Source organism: Gekko japonicus, unplaced genomic scaffold (assembly GCF_001447785.1).
Source record: "Gekko japonicus isolate JY-2015 unplaced genomic scaffold, Gekko_japonicus_V1.1 scaffold306, whole genome shotgun sequence".
Taxonomy (NCBI): domain Eukaryota; kingdom Metazoa; phylum Chordata; class Lepidosauria; order Squamata; family Gekkonidae; genus Gekko; species Gekko japonicus.
In genome coordinates, this window is record NW_015172013.1 from 168,028 (window position 1) to 190,037 (window position 22,010).

At 45.9% G+C, this 22,010-nt stretch overlaps 1 protein-coding gene across 1 annotated transcript in view; it reads left to right on the forward strand.

Annotated features, from left to right (window-relative positions):
* The first annotated feature begins 204 nt into the window (after nt 1-204).
* The window catches only part of LGALS12 (lectin, galactoside-binding, soluble, 12), a 35,751-nt gene continuing 13,945 nt past the window's right edge, over nt 205-22,010 (forward strand). Inside the window, exons 1-4 of the mRNA XM_015420269.1 lie at nt 205-271; nt 6,430-6,518; nt 8,796-9,006; nt 21,101-21,220. Coding sequence (XP_015275755.1) covers nt 215-271; nt 6,430-6,518; nt 8,796-9,006; nt 21,101-21,220 — 477 coding nt within the window. The 5' untranslated portion in view covers nt 205-214. The remainder of the gene's footprint in view (nt 272-6,429; nt 6,519-8,795; nt 9,007-21,100; nt 21,221-22,010) is intronic.

Below are 22,010 nucleotides of genomic sequence, written 5' to 3' on the forward strand. Positions count from 1 at the left end.
GTGTGGTACCTTTTGTCCTGGGGAGAAGGGTGGTTTAGAAAGTTGTGTTTCTGCTTTTCCCCCAATTGTCTTTGGGGTTTTGTTTTTTTTTAAGTTGGCTCAGCTGTGTGACTCAGATCATGTGATCCCTGCAAGTTTTAAAGTTGCCGTAAGCAGAACTGGTTAAGTAACCGGTAACCGTAAAGTTTCGGGTGCCCTGTGGGCCACTCACGCTATGGAGTCTTCTACAGACACGGCAGATTATATTCTTCAGGCTCCTGTTTTTCACCCGGTGAGTTCTGGTTTTTTTACTCCTTTCCTTGCTTGCCCTGATGGTGAAAAATCCAAGGAGAGAAACATCCTCCCAGCTGTTTTAACTACTGAAAGTTTCACAACTGAGTCTGAACATGTTAGCTTGAAAGGGAGAGGAGAAAGTGAAAAGACACACAGTTACCAGGTTTTTCAAGGCTGAATTGCTATCTTGCTGTGCTTTGCTGAGTTTTGGCTTCGTAGAAACTTTGCAGAAGCTTATAAGTGAGCAAAGATGGATTTCTTTGGGTTCTAGCTGGTTTTGCTACTATTGGCTAATGGAATATGGGCTGGCCTGCTTTCTGTTCTCCCTAGAGGGGCCAGATCCCCCTCCTACCCACCCCTGGCCACCGGCAGGGAACAGGAGTGGAACGGCCAGATCCAGGCTGGGAGACTCCTGGGGATCTGGGGATGGAGCCCAGAGAGGTCAGGGACCTCAGTGAGGTACAGTGGCATAGAGTCCACCCTTCAAAGCATCCATATTCCATATTCTACAGCAATCGCTGTAGTCTGGAGATGAGCTGTACTTCCAGGGAATCCCCAGGTCCCACCTGGAGGCTGGCAACCCCCACCTGGCTGAGGGAGGGGCAGCAGTGAAGGGGAGTGCTTCCCCCCCCCCCCGGCTCTACTCCTGTATCTAACAACTGTCTTGGCTTGCTGCAAGCTGGCATGTTCTCCTTGCGCCTGGATCTTCTCCTTGGTAGTGTAAAAATCTGCTACGCTTGTTCAGATGCTTGCCTGGCACTGCTTAAAGGCACTGGGGTCTTGCTGGGGAAAAATCTCACCCCCCCTGAGTGAGATTTTATAATACCTGAGAAACTAGGTTGAAAGTGTGTGTGTGTGTGTGGGGAGTGGGTTCCTACAGCTTATCTCCAGAATGGAAGAGAGAAAAATATCAATTGTACCACACTGATGTTTATTTATTTAGTGTGTTTCTCTCCTATCCTTTCTTCAAGGAGCTCGGGGAGGTATATGTGATTCTACCCACCTTTGTTTTGTCCTCACAACGGCCCTGTGAGGTAGATTAGGCTGAAAGGAAGTGCCCAGCCCCAAGTCACCTAGTAAGTTTCATAGCCAGTGGTGATTTGAACTCCCATTTCGCTACGCTGCATAAAGCGCTCTAACCGCTGCTTCTCATTAAATTTAATCCCAACAATAATTTGTTTTGCAAGTAGTAGATTTAGGGTGGAAATAATGCATTTCACATAGTTTCAAGAGGCCTAAAATTCCATTTTATACCTTATTTCGAAGAAAAATGGCCTTTAAATAAACCCCCGATCTGTGAAGACCGAGCCCTGGATTTAATAATGATCACGGGGGTAGTGGAAAGGCAGGAAGAATGTAAAATTGTGCAACTGCAGACAACAAACCAACCATTGTAAGAACCTTCCTCAGGTTTCACCTTGGGAGTGTGTAAACGAACTCAAAAATATTTTTACAACTTCTTATCATTCCCAGATCTTACTTTTCCTGTGTTGACAAGCATTCCGTCAAAGCTCTGAACACATCCCCTGGCAGTTTCTGATGCTTGTGGATTAAAAACTGGACTCCACTCTTTTTTTTGGAGGGGAGGGGGTTTGGCAGTTCCTTTTGGCTTGTATGGAATAGGGTTCCCGATACACGTGTGCAGTTTAATCGGCAAGTCTCCATACAGCGGGACTACTGGCAAACGGAGATATTTGTACAGCAACCAAAATAGTGTTTTTCCTGCCAAGTGACCATGAGAATAACTGGCAAGTAGGCATCAATTGCCACCTGAGCAAATCCATTACGTTTCCCCCATATAAGAGTGTCGCTTTTGCTACTGCAGTAGGCTTCCTGGACTCCTCCCGGAGCGACGGCTGGCAAGTTGCCTTCTGAAGTAGCTGTTGTTGTTCAGTCGCACAGCCGAGTCTGACTCTTCGCGACCCCATGGACCAGATCACGCCAGGCCTTCCTGTCTTCCGCCGTCCTCTGAAGTTGGCTCAATTTCATGTTCGTTGCATCTATGACACTGTCTAACCATCTCGTCCTTTGCCGTTCCCGTCTTCTTTGACCTTCTGAAGTAGCTGTACACAATTGTCTCGTGAGGTGTGCTTAACCCCAAATACACAGGGCTGCTGGCTCTGGGTTGAGAACTACCCTAGAAGTTTTGGTAGTGGAGCCTGAGGAGAGTGGCGTTTGGGGAGGAGAGGGATTTCAGAGGGGGATAGTCCCATAGAATCCGCAGTATACATAAAACTGTCCTCCAACACCACATTTAAAACGAATCAACTTTCTTCCTGTCACCTACAAAAACTGTAAATTATTAAGGAACTAGATATCTGAAGGAGTTCCTTCTCTCGTAAGGGCCCACCCAGATCCTGAGATCGTTTTATGATGCCCTTCTCCACTCCCCCCACCATCAGCACGAATGTGAGTTCTTCCTAGAAACGTCTCCCCCATCTGCCCTCCCCATATCCTGATATCTCCATCCTAGAGAGGTGCCAAAATTATGGAACTCTCAACCCGGGAGAACCTGGTCTTAGCAAGGGTTGCCAGTCCCCAGGTGGGGCCCGGAGATCTCCTGGAATTATAACTGATACAGAGACCAGCTCCTCTGGAGAAAATGGCTACTTTGGAGGGTGGACTAGGGCAGTATACCCCATACCCCACCGTTCCCAGGCTCCACCCCCAAATCTCTAGGAATTTCCCAACCCAGAGTTGCAAACCCATTTTATGTTGGAAGTGAAGGACTTCGCACTGTCGCTTAGCCTCAGACTTCACTTCCAAGAGAGAGAGAGAGGCCAGGATACTGGTCATTCTTCCCTTTACTCTCTGATGCTATCCCTTTGATGTGCAGACACCCTCTCTCCACACTGTGCTGTTCTTCTCCACCTTGGCACCATGAGGGCAGGACATGCTTCCTGCATCTCTATCCCTCCTAGCTAGTTAAACTAGAATGGAACCCTATCTCTGCTCTTATCCTAACTCGAATGGAGTTCCTTACAACAAAGGACTCATATTAGTTTTGCAAAGATAAAGAGGCTTCGTGTATAACTTTGTTTGTTGCCAGCACACACTACTCAGATAAGCTCTGCTGCGTTGTGCGCCTTGAGCACTCTGCTAACCAAATAATCCTTCATTTCAGTCTGACCCACTTTCTGTTGTCTTTCCAATGGAAGGCAAAGGCTATGTTGTTTCCAGCTGCTTTGGGAGGGTAAACGTAACCCCTGTTGTTTGCCTGTTTTTCTGTGAGCAACCGCTTTACAGTGTTTTGTAAGTCAAGCTGGGGGGTCTATTTTTGGACTAAAAGGCAGGGAGGATGTGAAAGCTTCTAATAGAAAACCCCATCTGAAAAGAGGCACTCTCTTTCGTTCTCAAACCAGGAAGAATGCCTCTAGTATAGTGTTTTGCTAGAGTTTTGCCCCAAAACTAGTGTTCCCCCCCTCAAGAGGGAACTGGACAAACATATGGAGCAGAGGTCCATCAGTGGCTATTAGCCACAAGGTATAGATAGGAACTCACAGGCTGGGGCAGGTGATGCTCTGTATTCTTGGAACCTGGAGGGGGGGACAGTGGGAGGGCTTCTAATGTCCTCCTGGCCCCACTGGTGGACCTCCTGATAGCACCTGGTATTTTTGGCCACTGTGTGACAGAGTGTTGGACTGGATGGGCCATTGGCCTGATCCAACATTGGCTTCTCTTATGTTCTTATGTTCCCCCGACGTCCTCAAAGTGCCTACGTCACTTCCAGGTCACGTACACCCATCACGTTAATTTCCGGCATTCTTCCTTGTTTTGGGGAGGTAATTCCCCCCACTGGCCAACTGGCCAATGGCGGAGAGATGGGTCTCAAAAGTGGGGGACCCTCTGCCTTCACCGGGGGGGGGGTCTGGCCTCCCTCTTGCTGCAGCACATTCATACAGAGAGCAAGTACCTCTGAACCACTGACAATGAATGCTTGCATCCTCTACAGACAAAGAAGGCATAGGATTTAGTCCCTTAAGGAATAGATTAACTGAACTGAGACAATCGGCAAAGATTTCTTGAACGGAGTGCTGGTAACCTCAGCCTGATTTGCTCCCGAGTCTCCAACCGCAGCTAAAATCTGCAAAAATGGGAAGTGCTTTGTGGCTTGCTGATAAGCTGCTCATGCCCACTAATGTGTCCATATCTAGCCGGTGGGAAACAGCAGTTAAGAGAGCAGTTGGGAGTTAGCGACTAGGGAGCTGAGAGAGAAAAGGGGATGCCTGATTGAGTAAAGCTGAGGTGAAGATCAGCTTAAAGCTGGCTGACTAAAAAGAGTCATCTTGTGGCACAAGATCCAAGAGACTGCAATAGGGGAAAAGTTCCAAAGTTCAATAGAAGCAAAACCTTATGACCTCCATCTTCCTTTCTTCGCTGTTATGTAGATAAAAGTGAGCTGCTTGTTTGTTAACCCTGTGGCCGCCTGTCTCAGGGAAAGAAATATACATGCACCCAGACACCAGTGAAGATCTCAGTCTGTATACAAATGTATTGCAATGAAGAAGTAGAATGAGAATTAGTTTCAAACAGGGCTATTTTTGGGCAGGAACACACAGGAACGGCGTTCCGGCTGGCTTCCAAGTTGGCCACTCCCAGCAGGAACTCATTAGCATAATAGGCCACATCCAACAGCAGAAACCCATTAGGATTGGCTACATTAGGGGTGTGTGGCCTAACATGCAAAGGAGTTCCTGCTACAAAAAAGCCCTGGGTAAACAGAATAAGAAGCAAAAGGTGGGTGTGGCTGGATGACCACACTTCTGGTAACATGGGGGTGTGGCCTAATATGCCAATGAGTTGTGCTGTCAGGGATGTGGCCTAATATGCTAATGAGGTTTGCTGTTGGGTGTGGCCTATTATGCTAATGAGTTCCTCCTGGGCTTTTTCTACAAAAAAAGCCCTGGTTTCAAATGTTAAACGTTGGATATAAATGTATCCCAACTGAAGTTACTTTCACTATATTACACAGTGTTCTAAAAATGTTGTGTAATGAAGGAGGTGTTGGCAGGCCCGTAGCTATAGTGGGGTATCTTGGGTCCTGCCCCCCACCTTTCCGCCAAGGCCTCCCAACTTCCAATCCAGCCCAGGCTCCTGAAAAATATATTTTTTTAAAAATTGTCCTGCGGTGCACGGTTACACTGCACCTTCACCGAGCTTGCCTGCTGGAGTCCCGCCCCTGTCCTCACCCCACGACCTCACCAGCTAGCCCTTCCCTCCATTTCCACACCGCCGGAAGGGGACACCACCAGACGGGTTGTGGGAAAGAAGCAAAGTGGTGGCGGGGGGTGGGCTCAATCCAGGACCCCCTGTTCCCTGGTTTTCGTCCGCTGGTTTCTTGCTTTGCAGCTCTGGGCCCTGCTGCTGGAAGCTGCCAGGGGAGAGCTGGTGCCGGGTAAGGAGGACTTTTATGGGCAGCTGGGGAGGGGGCTGTTGTTAAACAGCTGGCTTAACTTTTCTAGTGTTGTGAATCGCAGTGCAGTGATGGCCATCACGGCAGCAGCGACGGTGCCCCTCCCTCCCCACCTGCCCCATCCCCCCCACGACTTTTTAAAATGCCCCCCAACTTTAAAAATCCTGGCAACACCCCTGTGAGGTGGGGGGGGGGGAAGATTTTCTACTTTCTATTTTCTATTATATATAATTATTTTCCCTTCTGTATTCTCATTATATTAGCTATTTGCCAAAAAATATTGAGTGTGCCGTACTGGAGAAGCATGCAGGACTGAGTATGCAACCGTGGTGAAACTAATACATTATTTGAGAAATGGATTAGTTATGTAATTTGAAATGTAAAATGTTGAACATAAATGTATCCCAACAGAAGTAATTTTTATTGTACCTTATAGACAGTGCTATAAAAACCTTCTAGGGTAATGAAGGGGGTGCTGGGGAGAAATATTTCTTATTTGTTTATGAGGTATCACTTTTTCCTTTTCTGTATTTTTTTTTATACTATCTGTTTGGTTTCCAAAAGTAATTTATTGACACAACGCACATACACGCACACACAATCTCAGTCTATTAAAAATGAGTTAATTAAATACATAATAAAATATGAATTTTTAAAAGGTTAAGCACCTTCGTAGCCCTCTCTCCCTTGCAGGGTTCAACCCCTGGACTACCTTAATCTGAGTGCTGCCGGTTCTGTTTCAGGTCCTTCCCTACATCACCACCATTTTTGGCAGCCTGGCCCCTGGTCGAATGGTTCTGCTGCAGGGCACAGTCCTAATGGAGGCGGCAAGGTAAGTTACTGCAAAGAGACAGATGGGAAGGGATCCCTCCCATAAATATCCAAACAACAATCTTCCTGTTTCAGAACATCCGTCCACCTTCTCATCTATCAGTCTGCTCCTAGCAAGAGCCAGCTGGCTACATCTCAGGAGCTCTGAGCAAAGGATCATTGTAATTACTTGTCTGGTGTACTGCTTCTGTACGTGGAGGCTGTCAGCAGTTGTTGCTCAGACCCTGCCCTACGGAGCAAACACGGTCCCTGTTTATGCGCAACCTCTGATGGGGATTGAAATCCTCGATTCCTCCAGATGTGTGTGTGGAAAGATGGGAGAACAGAACTATTGGCACATGAAAACAATAACGCGGCACACATGTGTAGATTAGCTAAAAGAAAGTTTACTAAAAAAATAGGAAGCGTTACAGGGGAGGATAAAACCAAGCTACATCTTTCTAGCTGACGTTAACTCCAAGATGGAGACTTCGGCTACTCAACTCTAAAACAAAGGAAGTGAGAAGAAGCCCCCAGAATGCCTATGTGCAAAATCTCAAGTAACATATCCTAACTTGTTGTTCAGTCGCACAGTCGAGTCCGACTCTTCACGACCCCATGGACCAGATCACGCCAGGCCTTCCTGTCTTCTGCCGTCCTCTGAACATATCCTAACTCTCAAGTCCTAAATCTCAAGTAACTGCCCAATGACCAGGCTAAAGGTCAATTCATTATGCACAGACCTTCCCCTTCTAGCCTGGGAACTTCTACTTGACACCCTATAGGTTCTAACTACTAACTAGCAACTAGCATAGGCAAACAAACAGGTTAACTCTTCATGACATCCGGGACAGAACTTGCAGATACTCCAACCATGGCTCTTAAGAGTCAGTTTGGTGTAGTGGTTAAGTGCGCGGACTCTAATCTGGGAGAACCGGGTGTGATTCCCCACTCCTCCACTTGCACCAGCTGGATGACCTTGGGCAAGCCATAGTCCTGTCTGAGCTGTTCTTGAAAACAAGCAGTTTCTGTCAGAGCTCTCTCAGCCCCGTCTACCTCACAGGGTGTCTGTTGTGGGGAGGGGAAGGGAAAGGAGTTTGTAAGCCGCTCTGAGACTCCCTTGGGTAGTGAAGAGCGGGGTATAAACCCAATCTCCTCCTCCTCCTCCTCCTCCTAAGAACCCTGCTGAATCCTGAAAACCATCTAGTCCAGCACCCTCTTTCTTCCCCGTGGTTAACCAGATGTTTCTAGGAAGCCCAGAAGCAGGACATGAAGGTTACTTTCAATGTTGCCAAGTCCTGGTCCTGGACACCCCTGTGGTCATAGGTACGTTGATGGCAACCTTGAAATCTAACAATGCTTGCAGAGATGAATATGCAATCTTTTTCAGAATCAGGCAGGGCTGCGTCCAACTCTGACTTGATCCAGTATTGTAGAGCTTCCCTGCAGTGTGTCTACACTTTACAAATATGAACCACTTTGAAACTTGTTTCTTTTTGGGTTTTGCTGCCCTGGTTCTCCCCAGAGAATGCTGGGAATTGTGGCTTTGCAAGGAATTCCAGTCAATCCATTAAAATGTTTTTGCATTGCCCTAGCCTCCAGAAAGGTGTATTAAAACCAAGACACCTGAGGGAGGGACCACTTCATCCCATGTGAACCTACCAAACAGTCATCTTCTAAGGCCCTGCTTTAGGCAAGTGGCTATCAAAGGAAGGTCCTTCTTTGTATTGTCGGCCTGGTAATAAAACGTGGTCCCAAAGGAAGTTTGCTCAGCACCATCTCTACAGTCTCCCCCTCCCTCAACTGATGATGGCTCTCTTTTGGTGTTAAAGCTTTTTTATTCTGGTCATTTGTAGTTCTCTGGTTATTTTTTCTGCTGTCTGTTGTTGTTTGCTTATTTTATTTACAATTGTTATATTTTTCTTTCCTATAAACTGCTTTAGATGCATTTTGTAGAAAAGCGGTATGCTGATATTGCAGATAAATAAAAACAAATCACTTAAAAACTCTTTTTTTATTGTAATGCATTGGAATAAAAAATAACAAAGTGTAAAAACAGCAGTCAAACACCACTAAAAGCTTGGGTGAATAAAGACATTTTAACTGGTTCCTAAAGGAAACCAAAGCATGCCCTTGACAACCATGTCTAGTGATGTTATTCCAAAATACGGGTGCCAGCACGGATAAGGCCCTGCTCCCGGTAACCACTCACTCTGTTTTTGAAGTTGAACACAACCAGAGTATGGCCAGGCCCAGAGCACATCCAAGGCACTTTTCCTACTCTCTGCCTTTGTTCCAGGTTCCAGGTTGACTTTCAGACTGGCTGCAGCCTGAGCCCGCGGGCTGATATCGCCATCCACTTTAATCCCCGGTTCCGCCCACAGCCTCACGTCATTTGCAACGCTCTGAGCAACGGCCGCTGGATGGAAGAGGCAAAGTTTTTTAAGCTGCCGTTGAAAAGAGGGGACTCTTTCCAGCTTCTGTTCCTCTTTGAGCAAGAGTATGTGAAGGTGAGAGTCTTGCACTCGCTTCCAGTCATGCCAGCCCTGCCAAATAGGGGCACAGCCAAGGGGTGGGGGAGCTCTCAATGGGGACCAAGAATTTTATGTTTGTTTGCTGTCCGCTTTCCTCACTGAGACTCAAGGTAGATTTATATATATATATCCGTGCAATCAATAGATTGAGGAGACATCTAATACACAATGCAATAGGGTTAGGACTAGGGTTGCCAGATGGTGTCAACAAAAATTCTGGACATGTTGGATGGAAAATGTTAGGCTTATGTATTAATTAAAATGTAGAATCATAGAGTTGGAAGGGGCCATCCAGTCCCACCCCCTGCTCAACGCAGGATCCGCCTAAAGCATCCCTCACAAATGTTCGTCCAGCTGCTGCTTGAGGACTGCCAGTGTATATCCCACCTTTCCTTGTTGGGCCCCCCCTCTCAAAAATTGCACAATAGGGCTGCCAGCTCTGGGGCAGGAAATTCCTGGAGATTTGGGCGTGGAGCCTGAGAAGGGTGGAGTCTGGGGAGGGAAGGCGCTTGGCAGGGATGGGGTGCCAGGGAGTTCGCCCTCCACAGCAGCCATTTTCTCCAGGGGACCTGACTTTGTTAGTCTGAAGATCAGCTGTAATTCTGGGGGTTGAAATCCAGGATTGCATATTATATTTATTGATTTTTCGTCACGGATGTTTTGTTTGGATTTCCATCTCCTCCCGTGATCTCTCACTTTTGGCTTCAACCATCTGGAGGTTGACAACCCTGCGGGGAATGTACTGACAACCATCTATATTACATTACAGTAAAGGCTTCCATAGCCGCTCATTCCATTGCCGCTTTCTAGAAAGACTTGGCAGGCACCGAGCGAGGTATCAGTAGGTACAGTGGCGCCCAAGGGCACCGTGTTGGGGACCCCCTAGCTCCAAGTCTTCATCTATAATACAGTCATACTAATAATTACCCTGAGAGAATTGTCATAGTGTCTGGCAAATTAGAAACATCCATTATTCATTCTGTTATGTTAACAACCTAAGTCATTCAATTCCCTGGCCGAGAGCGTCACACCTGATTTATGACCCCCAGGCCTCTCTTTATTCAGCTCTCCCCCTTTCCCCCTGCCCCTTCTGTAATTTTCTGGATAAAAGCTCCCACCTGAATAAATCTTTTTACTCTTTAAATGGCCACTGGACTCCTGTGTTGTTTTGCGACAGTAGATTAACACAGCTGCCCCTCTGAAATTAGAAAGATATTCCTGGTGAGCAAAAGGATACTGTCATGAGTCAGCCAGAGCTCAGTGATAGTGAGTACTCCTCGGGAGAAGAGGACTCCTTGGGAGAAGAGGAGCCCCGTGTAACCAGCCTTGAGTCAACATAAGATGGTCGGTAGGAAACTGAGCTGCAGGCCTGTCAGGATTCACAGCGTCAAGATTCACAGCCAGCAGCTGGTGCAGACAGAGCCACTGACACCCTCTAAGTCGGGATCAGCAGGTGAACCTCAGTTGGCCATTCCCAGACGACCAGAATTACCTACACCCTTAGAGCTTTGCAGATGAAAGCTGAGAACAGAGCTGCAGACAAGACGGCAAAGTGCACGTCTCCTGGACTGATGCCAGCTGCTTGCTGATAGCAAAGATGAGTAGTTGCAGGATCACTTCTAAGCAGCTAGCTGCAAGCCTGACCCTCAGGTGGGTGGGTGGTTATAAAACCAGCCAAGTGGCTATAAAACCAGCCAAGAAAGGCTGTTAAGCGTGGATGCAACATGTATGTTAGACACTAAGCCACTAACTCTGCCTTGTCTGATTCTTGGAACCTGACCTTGGACTAAACTGCTCTGCCTTGACTGACTTCTGGAATTCTGACCTTTGACCAAATAACTTGACCTTGCATGACTTAAGTTCCCTTGACCTTGGACTGAATGACCCAGGCACCTGACACTTGGAGCCTGCAAGCCTGTACAAATACAGAGGGTAGGATATTTCAAAATAAGCAATGAAAATAATAACAGTACCATTTCCCCAACATTGTGCTTTCTTAGAGGGGGGAAAATGCGTAGCAATTCATAAAACAGACTAACTAGTAAATTCATATTATGCCATTGGCTTCAGGTCCCAACAGCAGGGATGAGATTGTTGAGACGGTTCCTAAATAATATATTTTGTCCTTATTTTAAATTAACACAGTACCTTTTTAAAAAAGAAAGCCCTAATTGCCTTCCTTTCTTATCTGGGTCTGGATAACTGAGGCTGTGGTCACACGAGCAGTTCACACCAATATTGTTGCAGTTACCTTTTTGGATTTAAAGAGCACGATCAGACAGCAACATCTGCTTTCCGTGCCCCAGTCATTGCCACCCCATTCTGCCCTGCTTTGGAAGCGGAGTAATTAGGTACCAGGGAAAGTCTGGTGTTTATGGATATCAGAGCTTTCACCCCACATTTCCACATGTTTGAACTCCCCTGGTGCAAGCTCAACCTGGTTGGGAAGTCTGATTCTGTTCCGTTTTCACTCCTTGTTTTTTTTAGTCCTGTGCGCATAACTGCATCTTCATGCACACCAGCAAACTTTCAGCTGTCCTCTGAGGCGAGAAGAGGGGGGGAGGGCAGGGCAGGCTGAGAAGCCTTCTTTGTCTTTTTTCATGCCGGTACCTCTGCCTACAGCTTTGCAGCACACAGGGTGGAGAAGGGGTTAATTGAAAATATGAGTTTTTAAGAGCGGAAGGCAGCCTCCTCCAGATGTCAAAACAGAGTGGTGCTTCGAATAAGCGGTTATGTGCATATGCAAAAGACAAATTTTTAAAAAGAAGCCACCCAACCACCCACTCAGTGGTTGCCCCACAGCAATAACGGTCGACCACAGCAGTGAAGCTGCTTCAGGGTGTGCTGTCTGGTTACCCCTTGCCACGACGATTTAAACTGCCGCAAACAGAGGTGCCACCAGATCATGCCAAGCCTCCACAACATGACATGAATAAAAATTTTGTAGTGTGTGTGTGGGCCACTGCTTGCTTTCTGACCAGGGGCAGGGATGGGATGGTCTTCCCCTGAAGATGGAGTTCTTCCGGGTAAGCAGGGCCTGTCAACCACCTGGTTGCTCATGATGTCTGAGGTCAGGGCCTCCTGGAGGTGCCACTTTGGAAACGGGTAAAATCCGCAACTGCCCAGATGTGTGTGTGTGAAGAAATACATTTTTTCCCTATGGAGGTTTGAAATGAGTAAAACTTTCACTTTGAGTTTTAAAAGGTTTTTTCCCCTCTCTGGGGAGAGATCTGGCAGGAAGGGGGGGAATCAGTTCAGTTGATTTCCAGACTTACCTCAGCCCACCTTCATACAAATGCTCACAGGTCTAGAAAATGGGATGGTAAAGTTCTCCCCCCCCCCCTTCTAGCAGTGAGCAGAGATTTGGAGGTGTTAAATACTAGAGAGACTTCAGGATGAAAAATTCTGGAGACTTCTGGAAGAGTTTCTCTGGCCTGACCTGGCCTGGCCTGACCTGGTCAGTGGTTGGGGGGAAAGGAGGTGATAAAACTCAGAGGAGGAAGTAGGAAGTTCTCTTTGGCGCAGAGTCCATCAGAGCAGGCATAACTCTTAACTGAGGTCTGGAAGTGGCGGCCATTGGCCATGTGCTGGCCTGGAGAGCTGGAGAAAACTTCAAGGTAACGGGGACTCTGCAAAGATCTGTAACTTCCTAAGCTAAGGAGCCTGTCCTATATTTTAACATCTCATTGAAAATGTATAGAGCAAGGGACAGCAGAATTGTGCTTTACCCATTTCTTTTGAATCCCTTGCTCAATCTGGTGCTGTCCTAAAAATATGCTTGTGAACATTTTCTTTTTAATAAATACTTTATAACTTTGGATGCTATAGTTATACTCTGTACCACATAGACCTTCACCATCTTGGTCATGCTATTTTAAAAGGAGCACCAGGGGGAAGCCAGGCAGTTGGCAAGTGGCTATTCCTCCAGGGGTGCACAAGGCAACAAACTGTACAGGTGCTGGACAGCAGGAGACACAGGGGCAAGGCCTCGGGACTCGGAAGGGGAGCTGGGGCCCTTCCCACAGGTAATCCCCACAAAGGTCAGGTGGTGGTGGCAGGTTACCAGAGAGACAGAAAAGCCTCTCCAGGTGTTGAGAAGACCTTGGAGGGCAGGGAGGAATAGGGCCAGGAGGCCAGAGTGGGCCCATTCCCCCACGGTGTGCCTTCTCTGTTGTGGCCTGCCTGAGGGGGTCAAGAAGGCTCCCCCTCTCCTGGCCTTCCGCAAATTATGCAAAACTGAATTATTCAAGAGGTAATAGGGCTGTACTGTAACAAAAGGGTTCAGAAACGATGTTTGGGTAAAGGGTTAGGGACTGTGGTCTATCCTACTTGGTATAGTTGTATATGTGGGATGGGACCTGATGAAACATTGGAACATGTAATTTTCGATTGTCTTATATATCATAATATCAGGGAAGTTTTGATCAAGCCAATAGTTAACTCCTTCCCAGGTCGTAATAGAAGGACACTTTTGTCAATTATGCTGGCAGGAGATAATCAAAAGCTGACTAGGATGGTTGCCAAATTTGGTTGGTTGGCATAACAAACTAGGAAAGAGATAAAGTTCAGATAGGCCTAAACCTAACCTTTGATCATAATTTTGATTCAATTATATCTGTATTTTAAAGTTTTTAGATCATTTATAATTTTAGATGCCATTGTATTTTATAATTTTACTGTTCCCTTAACTGTATCTTCTGTTATACTGGTCTATGACTGTATAGCTCATCCTGCCCAGTAGGATCCTACTATGCAACGTCTGCCTTGTTTAACAAGTCATGTCAGGGTTTATGCTTCTGTTTCAGCTCCCTGGTGAGGTTTCTGCTTGTTTTCCGATTTTTGCATTGCTACCGCTTTACTTATGGGATGTCCCATCCTACTGAGTGTATTTGGCCTACACTGCAGAATATGCCTTGAGTTTCAGTGGAAAATGTAGACCGTATATAATGAAAACAAATACAGCTTTTCGCAAGTTGGAGATAAATATTGTCTGCTACTGTACATGGTCCAGTTGTTGCTCTTTGCCCAAGAAGCATACCTGTTTTCTGGTTGCTGTCAAAACACTATCTCTGTTTCCCCTTCAGGTGAAATGATGAGAAGAAGAGACTGGATTTATTCCCCGCCCTTCACTGCCCAAAGGAGTCTCAGAGTGGTTTACAATCTCCTTTCCCTTCCCCTCCTCACAACAGACACCCTGTGAGGTAGGTGGGGCTGAGAGAGCTTTCTTCAGAACTGCCCTCGAGAGAACAGCTCTGAAAGAATTTAATGACTGACCCAAGGTCGCACCAACAGCTGCATGTGGAGGAGTGGGGAATCAAGCCCAGTTCTCCCAGATTAGAGTGGGAAGCAAACACACAAAAGTGGGTTTACTTTTGTGCTGGTATACACACAGGCATTAGATTTCTTCTAAGAGGTTGCCACCAGATTCCAGCTTGCAAAACAATACAAGTGTGCTGTTTTCTTCTAGAACGCCTTTCCTTCAAGAACTCACAAGACAGCCAGCTTGGTGTAGTAGTTAAGAGAATTGGATTGTAATCTGGAGAACCAGGTTTGACTCCCCATTCCTCCTCCACATGCAGGCCAGCTGGGTGACCTTGGGTCAGTCACAGTTCTCTGAGAGCTCTCTCAGCCCCCCCTACCTCACAGGGTGTCTGTTGTGGGGAGAGGAAGCGAAGGCAATTGTAAGCCGCTCCGAGACTCCTTCGGATAGTTAAGGGCAGGGTATAAAACCAACTCTTCTTCTTCCAAACCCCACATAACTCCATAGGTGGATTCTCTGCATCAGAAGCCAGTGTAGGATGTCTGGGGAGGTATCATAAAATGGCTCCTCCTAATGGTCACAGTCATGTATTGCAACCAGATTTTTTTTTAAGGTTGCAATGGCAGATGACCTTCGCCCAAGTACTCACAAAGAGAACCAGGGCTATTTTTGGGCAGGAACGCACAGGAACGGAGTTCCAGCTGGCTCTCAAGTTGGCCACGCCCAGCAGGAACCCATTAGCATAATAGGCCACGCCCAACAGCAGAAACTCATTAGGATTGGCTACATTAGGGGTGTGTGGCCTAACATGCAAAGGAGGTCCTGCTACAAAAAAGCCCTGGGTTTTGACAACAAACAAGGTAAACAGAATAAGAAGCAAAAGGTGGGTGTGGCTGGATGACCACACTTCTGGTAACATGGGGGTGCGGCCTAATGTGCTAATGAGCTGTGCTGTCAGGGGTGTGGCCTAATATGCTAATGAGTTTCTGCTGTTGGGTGTGGCCTATTATGCTAATGAGTTCCTGCTGGGCTTTTTCTACAAAAAGAGCCCTGAAAAGAACTATTATAATAACTGGTGTAAAGAAACAGAAGAGACCAACAAAAGAGGAAGAACAAGAAATCTGTTCCACAGGTTCCAAGAAATCAAAGAGAATTTTAAAGCATAGTTAGACATGATGAAAGATCGACACAGAAATACATTAACTGAGCAGGACAAAATAAAGAAAAGATGGGAATGATACACCAACGAACTATACAAAAGAGATGAAAGGGTGACAGGTGCCTTCAAAGAAGAACCTTTTGAAAAAGATCCAACCATTTTAGAAAGTGAAGTGAAAGCTGCACTGGGAACAATTGGGAGAAACAAATCACCCAGAGAATGTGGGATATCAATAGAGCTCTTCCAAGCCACACAAAAGAAGTCTATCAAAACCTTAACAAGATTGGGCCAATAAATATGGAAAACAAAACAATGGCCCACAGGGCTGGAATGGCCAATTTACACTCAAATTCCCCAAACGAACACGTCAAAGACTGCAGCAGTTATTGGATCCTCACAATTATTTCTCGCACAAGTAAAGTGATGCTCAATATCTTACAAAAAAGACCATTACCATATATGGAATGAGAAATGCCAGATGTTCATGCTGGATTCAGAAAAGGAAGATGCGCTAGAGATCACATTGCAAATTTGCGTTGGCCGCCGGAGCATGCGAGGGAATTTCATAGCTTACAGCAAAGCTTTGGACTGTGAGGATTATGAGAAGCTATGGTTGGTTGTAAAAGAAATGGGTGTGCCACAACATCTGATTGTTTTTTTTTTTTAATAAATGTATTTATTTCAGTTTTAGATTGCATTACATCATTTATATACGTTCTACATGTAAGTATAACCGTTTACAGAGTCTCACAACATCTTATTTGACCGTTTACCTCTTCTTTAACCATTTATAAAACATTTCCCACCTATTAGAAAATATCGTTGTATCTTTGTACTGTAGTATTGTGGTCAACTTATCTATTTCAATCACTTCCTGTATTTTGGAAATCAAGTCTTTTTTTAACGGTATCCCCCCTTGTTTCCAATTCTTGGCAAATAGGATGCGTGCTGCCGTAATGATATATCCCAAAACATATTTTTCTTCCTTTTTATATTTTTCTGGCATTACATTTAACAGAAAAAATTCTGGTGTATATGGTATCTCTATTTCTAAAATATCACCCAGCATTTTGTGTACTCTATGCCAGTATCGTTGGGTCTCAGCACACCTCCACCACATATGGTAGAAAGTGCCTACATTGTTTTTACACTTCCAACAGTTCTTAGATAGCATTGGGTAACATTTTGCTAATTTGTCTGGCGACCAATGCCAGCGGTGGAACATTTTAAATACATTTTCCTTATAGGGAATAGATCTCAGATACTTTGCAGCTGTCCATATTTTAGACCAATCTTCAATAATGTAACCAAAATCTTGCATCCATGTAATCATACAGCTTTTTACCTCCTCATCTAGCTCGTAATTTACCAGGAGTAGTTTGTACAGTTTCTGTATTAATTTGTCATTCGTGGAAAGCCATAATTTGTCTAGGTCATTCTTTTCACAATAAAAACCTTTCTTTTTATCTTTATTATACCTTGTATTCAACTGCATATTTCCCCACCATGTTAATTTAATTCCTTCTTTTTCCAAAGTTTCACGGTTTTTTAAGTTTCCATTTGGGTCTAATAATATCTCATATGTTGTATTTATAGGGTTAGATAATAGGGAGGTTTCCATAAAGGCTTCAGTCGGGGATATCCATTTGGGTATTTTAACATAGTATTTATCTTTGATCTCTTGCCATATTTTATCTAGCGCCCCTCTGATCGAATGTTGATTAAATTTCGTATGGATTTTATCCTTCCCATATCCTATATAGGCGTGCCAACCCATATCTAGGTCGCATCCTTCTAGCAACAGTAGCCTTTTATTTTCCAACATGATCCAATCTTTTATCCAGGTCATTGCTGCCGCTGTATAATAGAGTTTCCAGTTGGGGATTCCCAAACCTCCCCTTTCTTTTTGATCCTGCAATACCTTCCAATTAATGCGTGCTGGTTTATTGGCCCATATAAACTTTCTACAGATCTTATCAAGTTCATTAAATATTTTAAGATTTCTCAGAACTGGGATATTCTGTGCTAGGAACAAAAATTTTGGTAGAACATTCATCTTCAGTGCTGCAATTTTTCCCATGAAGGATAGGTGTAGTTTCCCCCATGTTTCCAGGTCTTTTCTAATTTCTTTTAGTAATTTGGTATAGTTATCTTCGATTAATGTATTTGTTCTTTTAGACATGGTTATCCCCAGATATTTGACTTTAGTAACCGTACTTATATGTGTTAACTTTTCTAATTGATCGATTTGAGAGGGTGTACAATTTTTGGTTAACATATTTGTTTTCTTATAATTTATTTTTAGACCTGCTGATTGTTTTGATGTGGAGCTTGTACGCCAGACAAGAGGCTACTGTTAGGACAGGATATGGAGAAACCAGCATGGTTTCCAATTAGCAAAGGTGTCAGACAAGGGTGTATTTTATATCCCTCTCTCTTCAGTCTGTATGCAGAAAATGTCATGGGAAAGCTGGATTAGATTTTTTTAATGTTTTCCGCAATGTCAAGTTTTCTCCTGCCTGCTCTTCTAATCATCCACAAATTTCCCTGGTTTCCACAGATGATTTCTCCCTCCCAGGAGCAAAAACGCTGTTTGCCCCCTCTTGTGGTGCAGCAGGGGAATCCCCAGAAACAGGGAAATCTGATCCTGCAGAGCAACAGGGGACAAACTGCATTTTTGTGCCTGGACTGCAAAAAATCTGCAGAAACGAGGGAAAGCAGTGGAGGAATACAAATGCAGGTACGGGGAGAACCGTCCCTGGGGGAAATGTCTCAGATAAAGGTGGAGTGAAAATCAGTGGAAGGAGCATTAACAATTTGAGATATGCAGACAATACCACATGACTGGCCCCACTGCTGGACCTCCTGATGGCACCTGGTATTTTTGGCCACTGTGTGACAGAGTGTTGGATTGGATGGGCCACATTGGCCTCTCTTATGTTCTTAAAACTGAGCTGGCTTCAGCTGGGAGGGCAGGGTATAAATCTGATAAATAAAAATAAATAAATAAAACAGAGAAGACTTGAAATGACTACTGTTGAAGGTTAAAGCAGAAAGGGCCAAAGCAGGATTACAGCTGAACATCAAGAAAACAAAAGTAATGACTATTGGGGAAGTACACAGCTTCACGGTTGATCGTGGAGAAAATTAAATTGTCGAAGATTTTCTGTTCTTTGGCTGCGTCATCAACCAAAAGGGAGACTGCAAGCAAGAAATCAGGAGACTGTGACTGGGGAGGACAGCCATTGAAGGAGCTACGAAAAATTCTTAAGTGTGAGGATGTGTTACTGGCAACCAAGATCAAGTTAATTCATGCCACCGTATTCCCCATTACTATGTATGGGTGTGAAAAGTGGACAATGAAGAAACCTGACAGGAAGAAAGTGGATTCAGTTGAAATGTGGTGTTGGAGAGTTTTACAAATACCGTGGACCACCAAAAAGACAAATAGGTGGGTTCTAGATCAGATCCAATCTGTACTCTCCCTAGAAGCTAAAATGACTAAACTGAGGCTATTGAACTTCGGTCCCATCTTGAGAAGACAGGACTCACTGGGAAAGGCAATAGGGCTAGGCAAAAGTTGAAGGCAGCAGGAAAAGAGGAAGACCCAGCGTGAGATAGATTGACTCTATAAGGGAAGCCATGGACTTCAGTTTGCAAGACATGAGCAATGATGTTTTGGCAGATGTGACGAAATGGCTGCCAGGCAGAGGCAGCAGTGTATTTTAAAATGGATGCCAGGCTGGTAGTCCTTAGGAGGGGTAGGCTTGCCAAGTCCCCCCGGGGGGCAGGGAAACCCCCACCCCAGAGGTCCGTTCCCTGTTGCCAGCGGATCGGGCCCCGGGGGGAACCCCACCCCGATGTGCACGTCACCCGGAAGTGACACGACCACGCCGGGCCCGCTGGGGACCATGGTCATCCGAGGGAAAACTCTATGGTTCTTCCTCGGATGGTCTTGGCCCCGCCCCCAGCATGCCCATCGTGGTCAGCATGCGTGTGCTTTGCACGCGTGTGCTCCAGCCGCCAGCCGGGAGTCCCCCGCTGCGGCATAATTCGGACTTGGCAACCCTAAGGAGGGGGGAGGTACTCCCTGCCTACAGTTCCCAGAAGCGCTAGGGAAAAACAGCGGGAAAATATGGACACCCCACAGGGGCGGAGCCAGGGAGATAAAGGCTTTGGCTCCTGAGGGGGGAGTTTAGTCTTCAGCCTGGTCTTCAGCCTTTGGGCTCAGCGTAGATGGCAGCTTCAAGGGAGCGGACAGGTGGGGGCTCCTGTTGCCTCAAACTCCATGGCATCCAGGCCACTATAAACCGTGGTGGACAGCCAGGAGGGCAACAGGACCAGTCCGGTGAAGGGCTGGGGGGTTCTCCACAACAACAGGAGGGGGAAGCAAAACCCATCCTGAGGCCCACAACCTCCAGAGATAGTGAGGGTGTGTAGGGGACAGAGGAATGGCATTTTAAATCGTGTTTATTTTCTGCCCAGGTTGTGTTAATGTGCTCGTGTTTATTTTCTGTGCTTAACTTGTAAATAGTTAAAATAAATCTTCTTTTTGGAATTCTAAGACCTGGTGTGCCTTGACCACTTAGTCCTCCCCACTCAGCGCATTACCAGAAGCAAAAGGGAGGCCAGGGAACCCAAACGGGCCCCAATCAGAGACGTTGCCAACTCTCCAGGGGGCGCCCAAAGATTCCCCAAGGTTGGGGAATCAGCCAGAGGGGTCTCACTGTCCCTCTAGGAAGGCGGCGTCAATTCAGTGAGTGGGGGCAGCGTGTAATGAAGGGAAATAGCCCCACCAGGCAGGGTGGGAAGGCAAAAACGGGCTTGCGAGCCACAGAACGGCTGCTCAGTCTCCCAGGGCTGAGGGCGGGTCCCCGTTTTGCCACAGAGGACATTAATAGGACATTTTGGCAGACATGAATTTATAGGGTCACTGTAAGTCAGAAGCAAAACTTGATGGCACTTAACACACACACCCACACACTTTGATCAAGATGTGTGGCCCCACTGTGAGCTGGGGCAGACTGCAATGCAAATGAGGCAAAGAAGCACTTCCAGCCATGTATTAAGAGGAGTGTAAATGGTTCTTTGGGAACTGATCCTTGGAGTGAAAACGGGAGCACGGCGAGAATGTCCCCTTGGCTACGTGAAGTGGTGGTAGAAAGTGCCGTAAAATCGCAGCTGACTTACGGCGACCCCGTAGGGTTTACAAGGCAAGAGATGGAGCAGATGTGGTTTGCCATGGCCTGCCTCTGTGTTGCAACCCTTGACTTTCTTGGTGGTCTCCCATCCAAGTACTAACCAGGGCGGACCCTACTTAGCTTTTGAGATCTGATGAGATCAAGCTATCGTGAACTAGGGAAGACTGATGTTTGCAAAGCAAGCTGATGTTACAGGCATCACTGCAGGGCCTGGTTGGACAATAATGTACAACCCTAGCCTAGATCTTCAGGAAAGTTATGGAAGTATTAGATCATAGTATTTATTTTTAAAAGATTCTTCCAGGGTCCCTGTGCCTTTTAAAATAAGGGTAAGAGGTAGTTCGGCTCTGACCCAGGGCCTGAGGCTGAGCTGCCCCCTACAGGGCTGCCTTCTCACTCTTTCTCCTGGGCCTTTATCACATCCCAAATTGCTTCTGTTTCCTCCCATAGGTGAGCGTGAATGGCCTCCACTTCCTCCAGTATCGCTTCAACGTGCCACTGGTCCAGATGAACACGTTGGGAGTCTCTGGTGGCATCTTCGTGAAAACCATCGCTTTCCTGGCCAGCAATGTACGGTTATTTATTTAAAAATGTGTTTTATCTTCTGCTTTTCTCATGAACCAAAGCAGCTGAAAAGCTCTGCAGTTTTTTAAAAAAAATGTGTCAAGAGGCGTATAAATTTGCATGTAACAAGAGCAGGAAATTCAGAGTTCTGGTTCAGATAGGGTTGTCAGCTCTGGGTTGGGAAATACCTGGAGATTTTGGGGGTGGAGCCTGAGGAGGGCGGGGTTTAGGGAGGGGAGGGACTTGAATGGGGTTATAATGACATGGAGTCCACCTTCCAAAGTGGCTGTTTTCTCCGGGTCAACTGATCTCTGTCACCTGGAGATCAGTTGTGATCCCAGGAGATCTCCAGCCACCACCTGGAGGTTGGCAGCTCTAGTTTCAGAAGATTTTTTCCATGTAGTAATCAGTTCATGGAACTCACTGCTATGAAATATGTTAATTTAGGATATTTTTATGCTGCCTCTTCAGAGTCCTGCTTGAGGCAGCTTACAATTAAGACAACATGATGTAAAAACAAGCCATTGGACTTAACAGCATAAAAGATATCCATAGAGCAAAAGCAGACCATTAAAAAAAAAACTGGTAAGAATGATTTTAAAAAACCCTAATTTTTTTTAAAAAACCCTAATTTAAAAGCCTAGGGGAAAATGTGGTTTTGGCCTTTGCCTACAAGAAAGTAAAGTAGGCACCAGGCAGGCCTGGAAGGCTAATTACATGTAATCTGAAGCCGTGAAAATGAGTTTCTGCCAGTGGCACAACTTGCATTTGAGATATCATTTACTTTCTTGTTGAA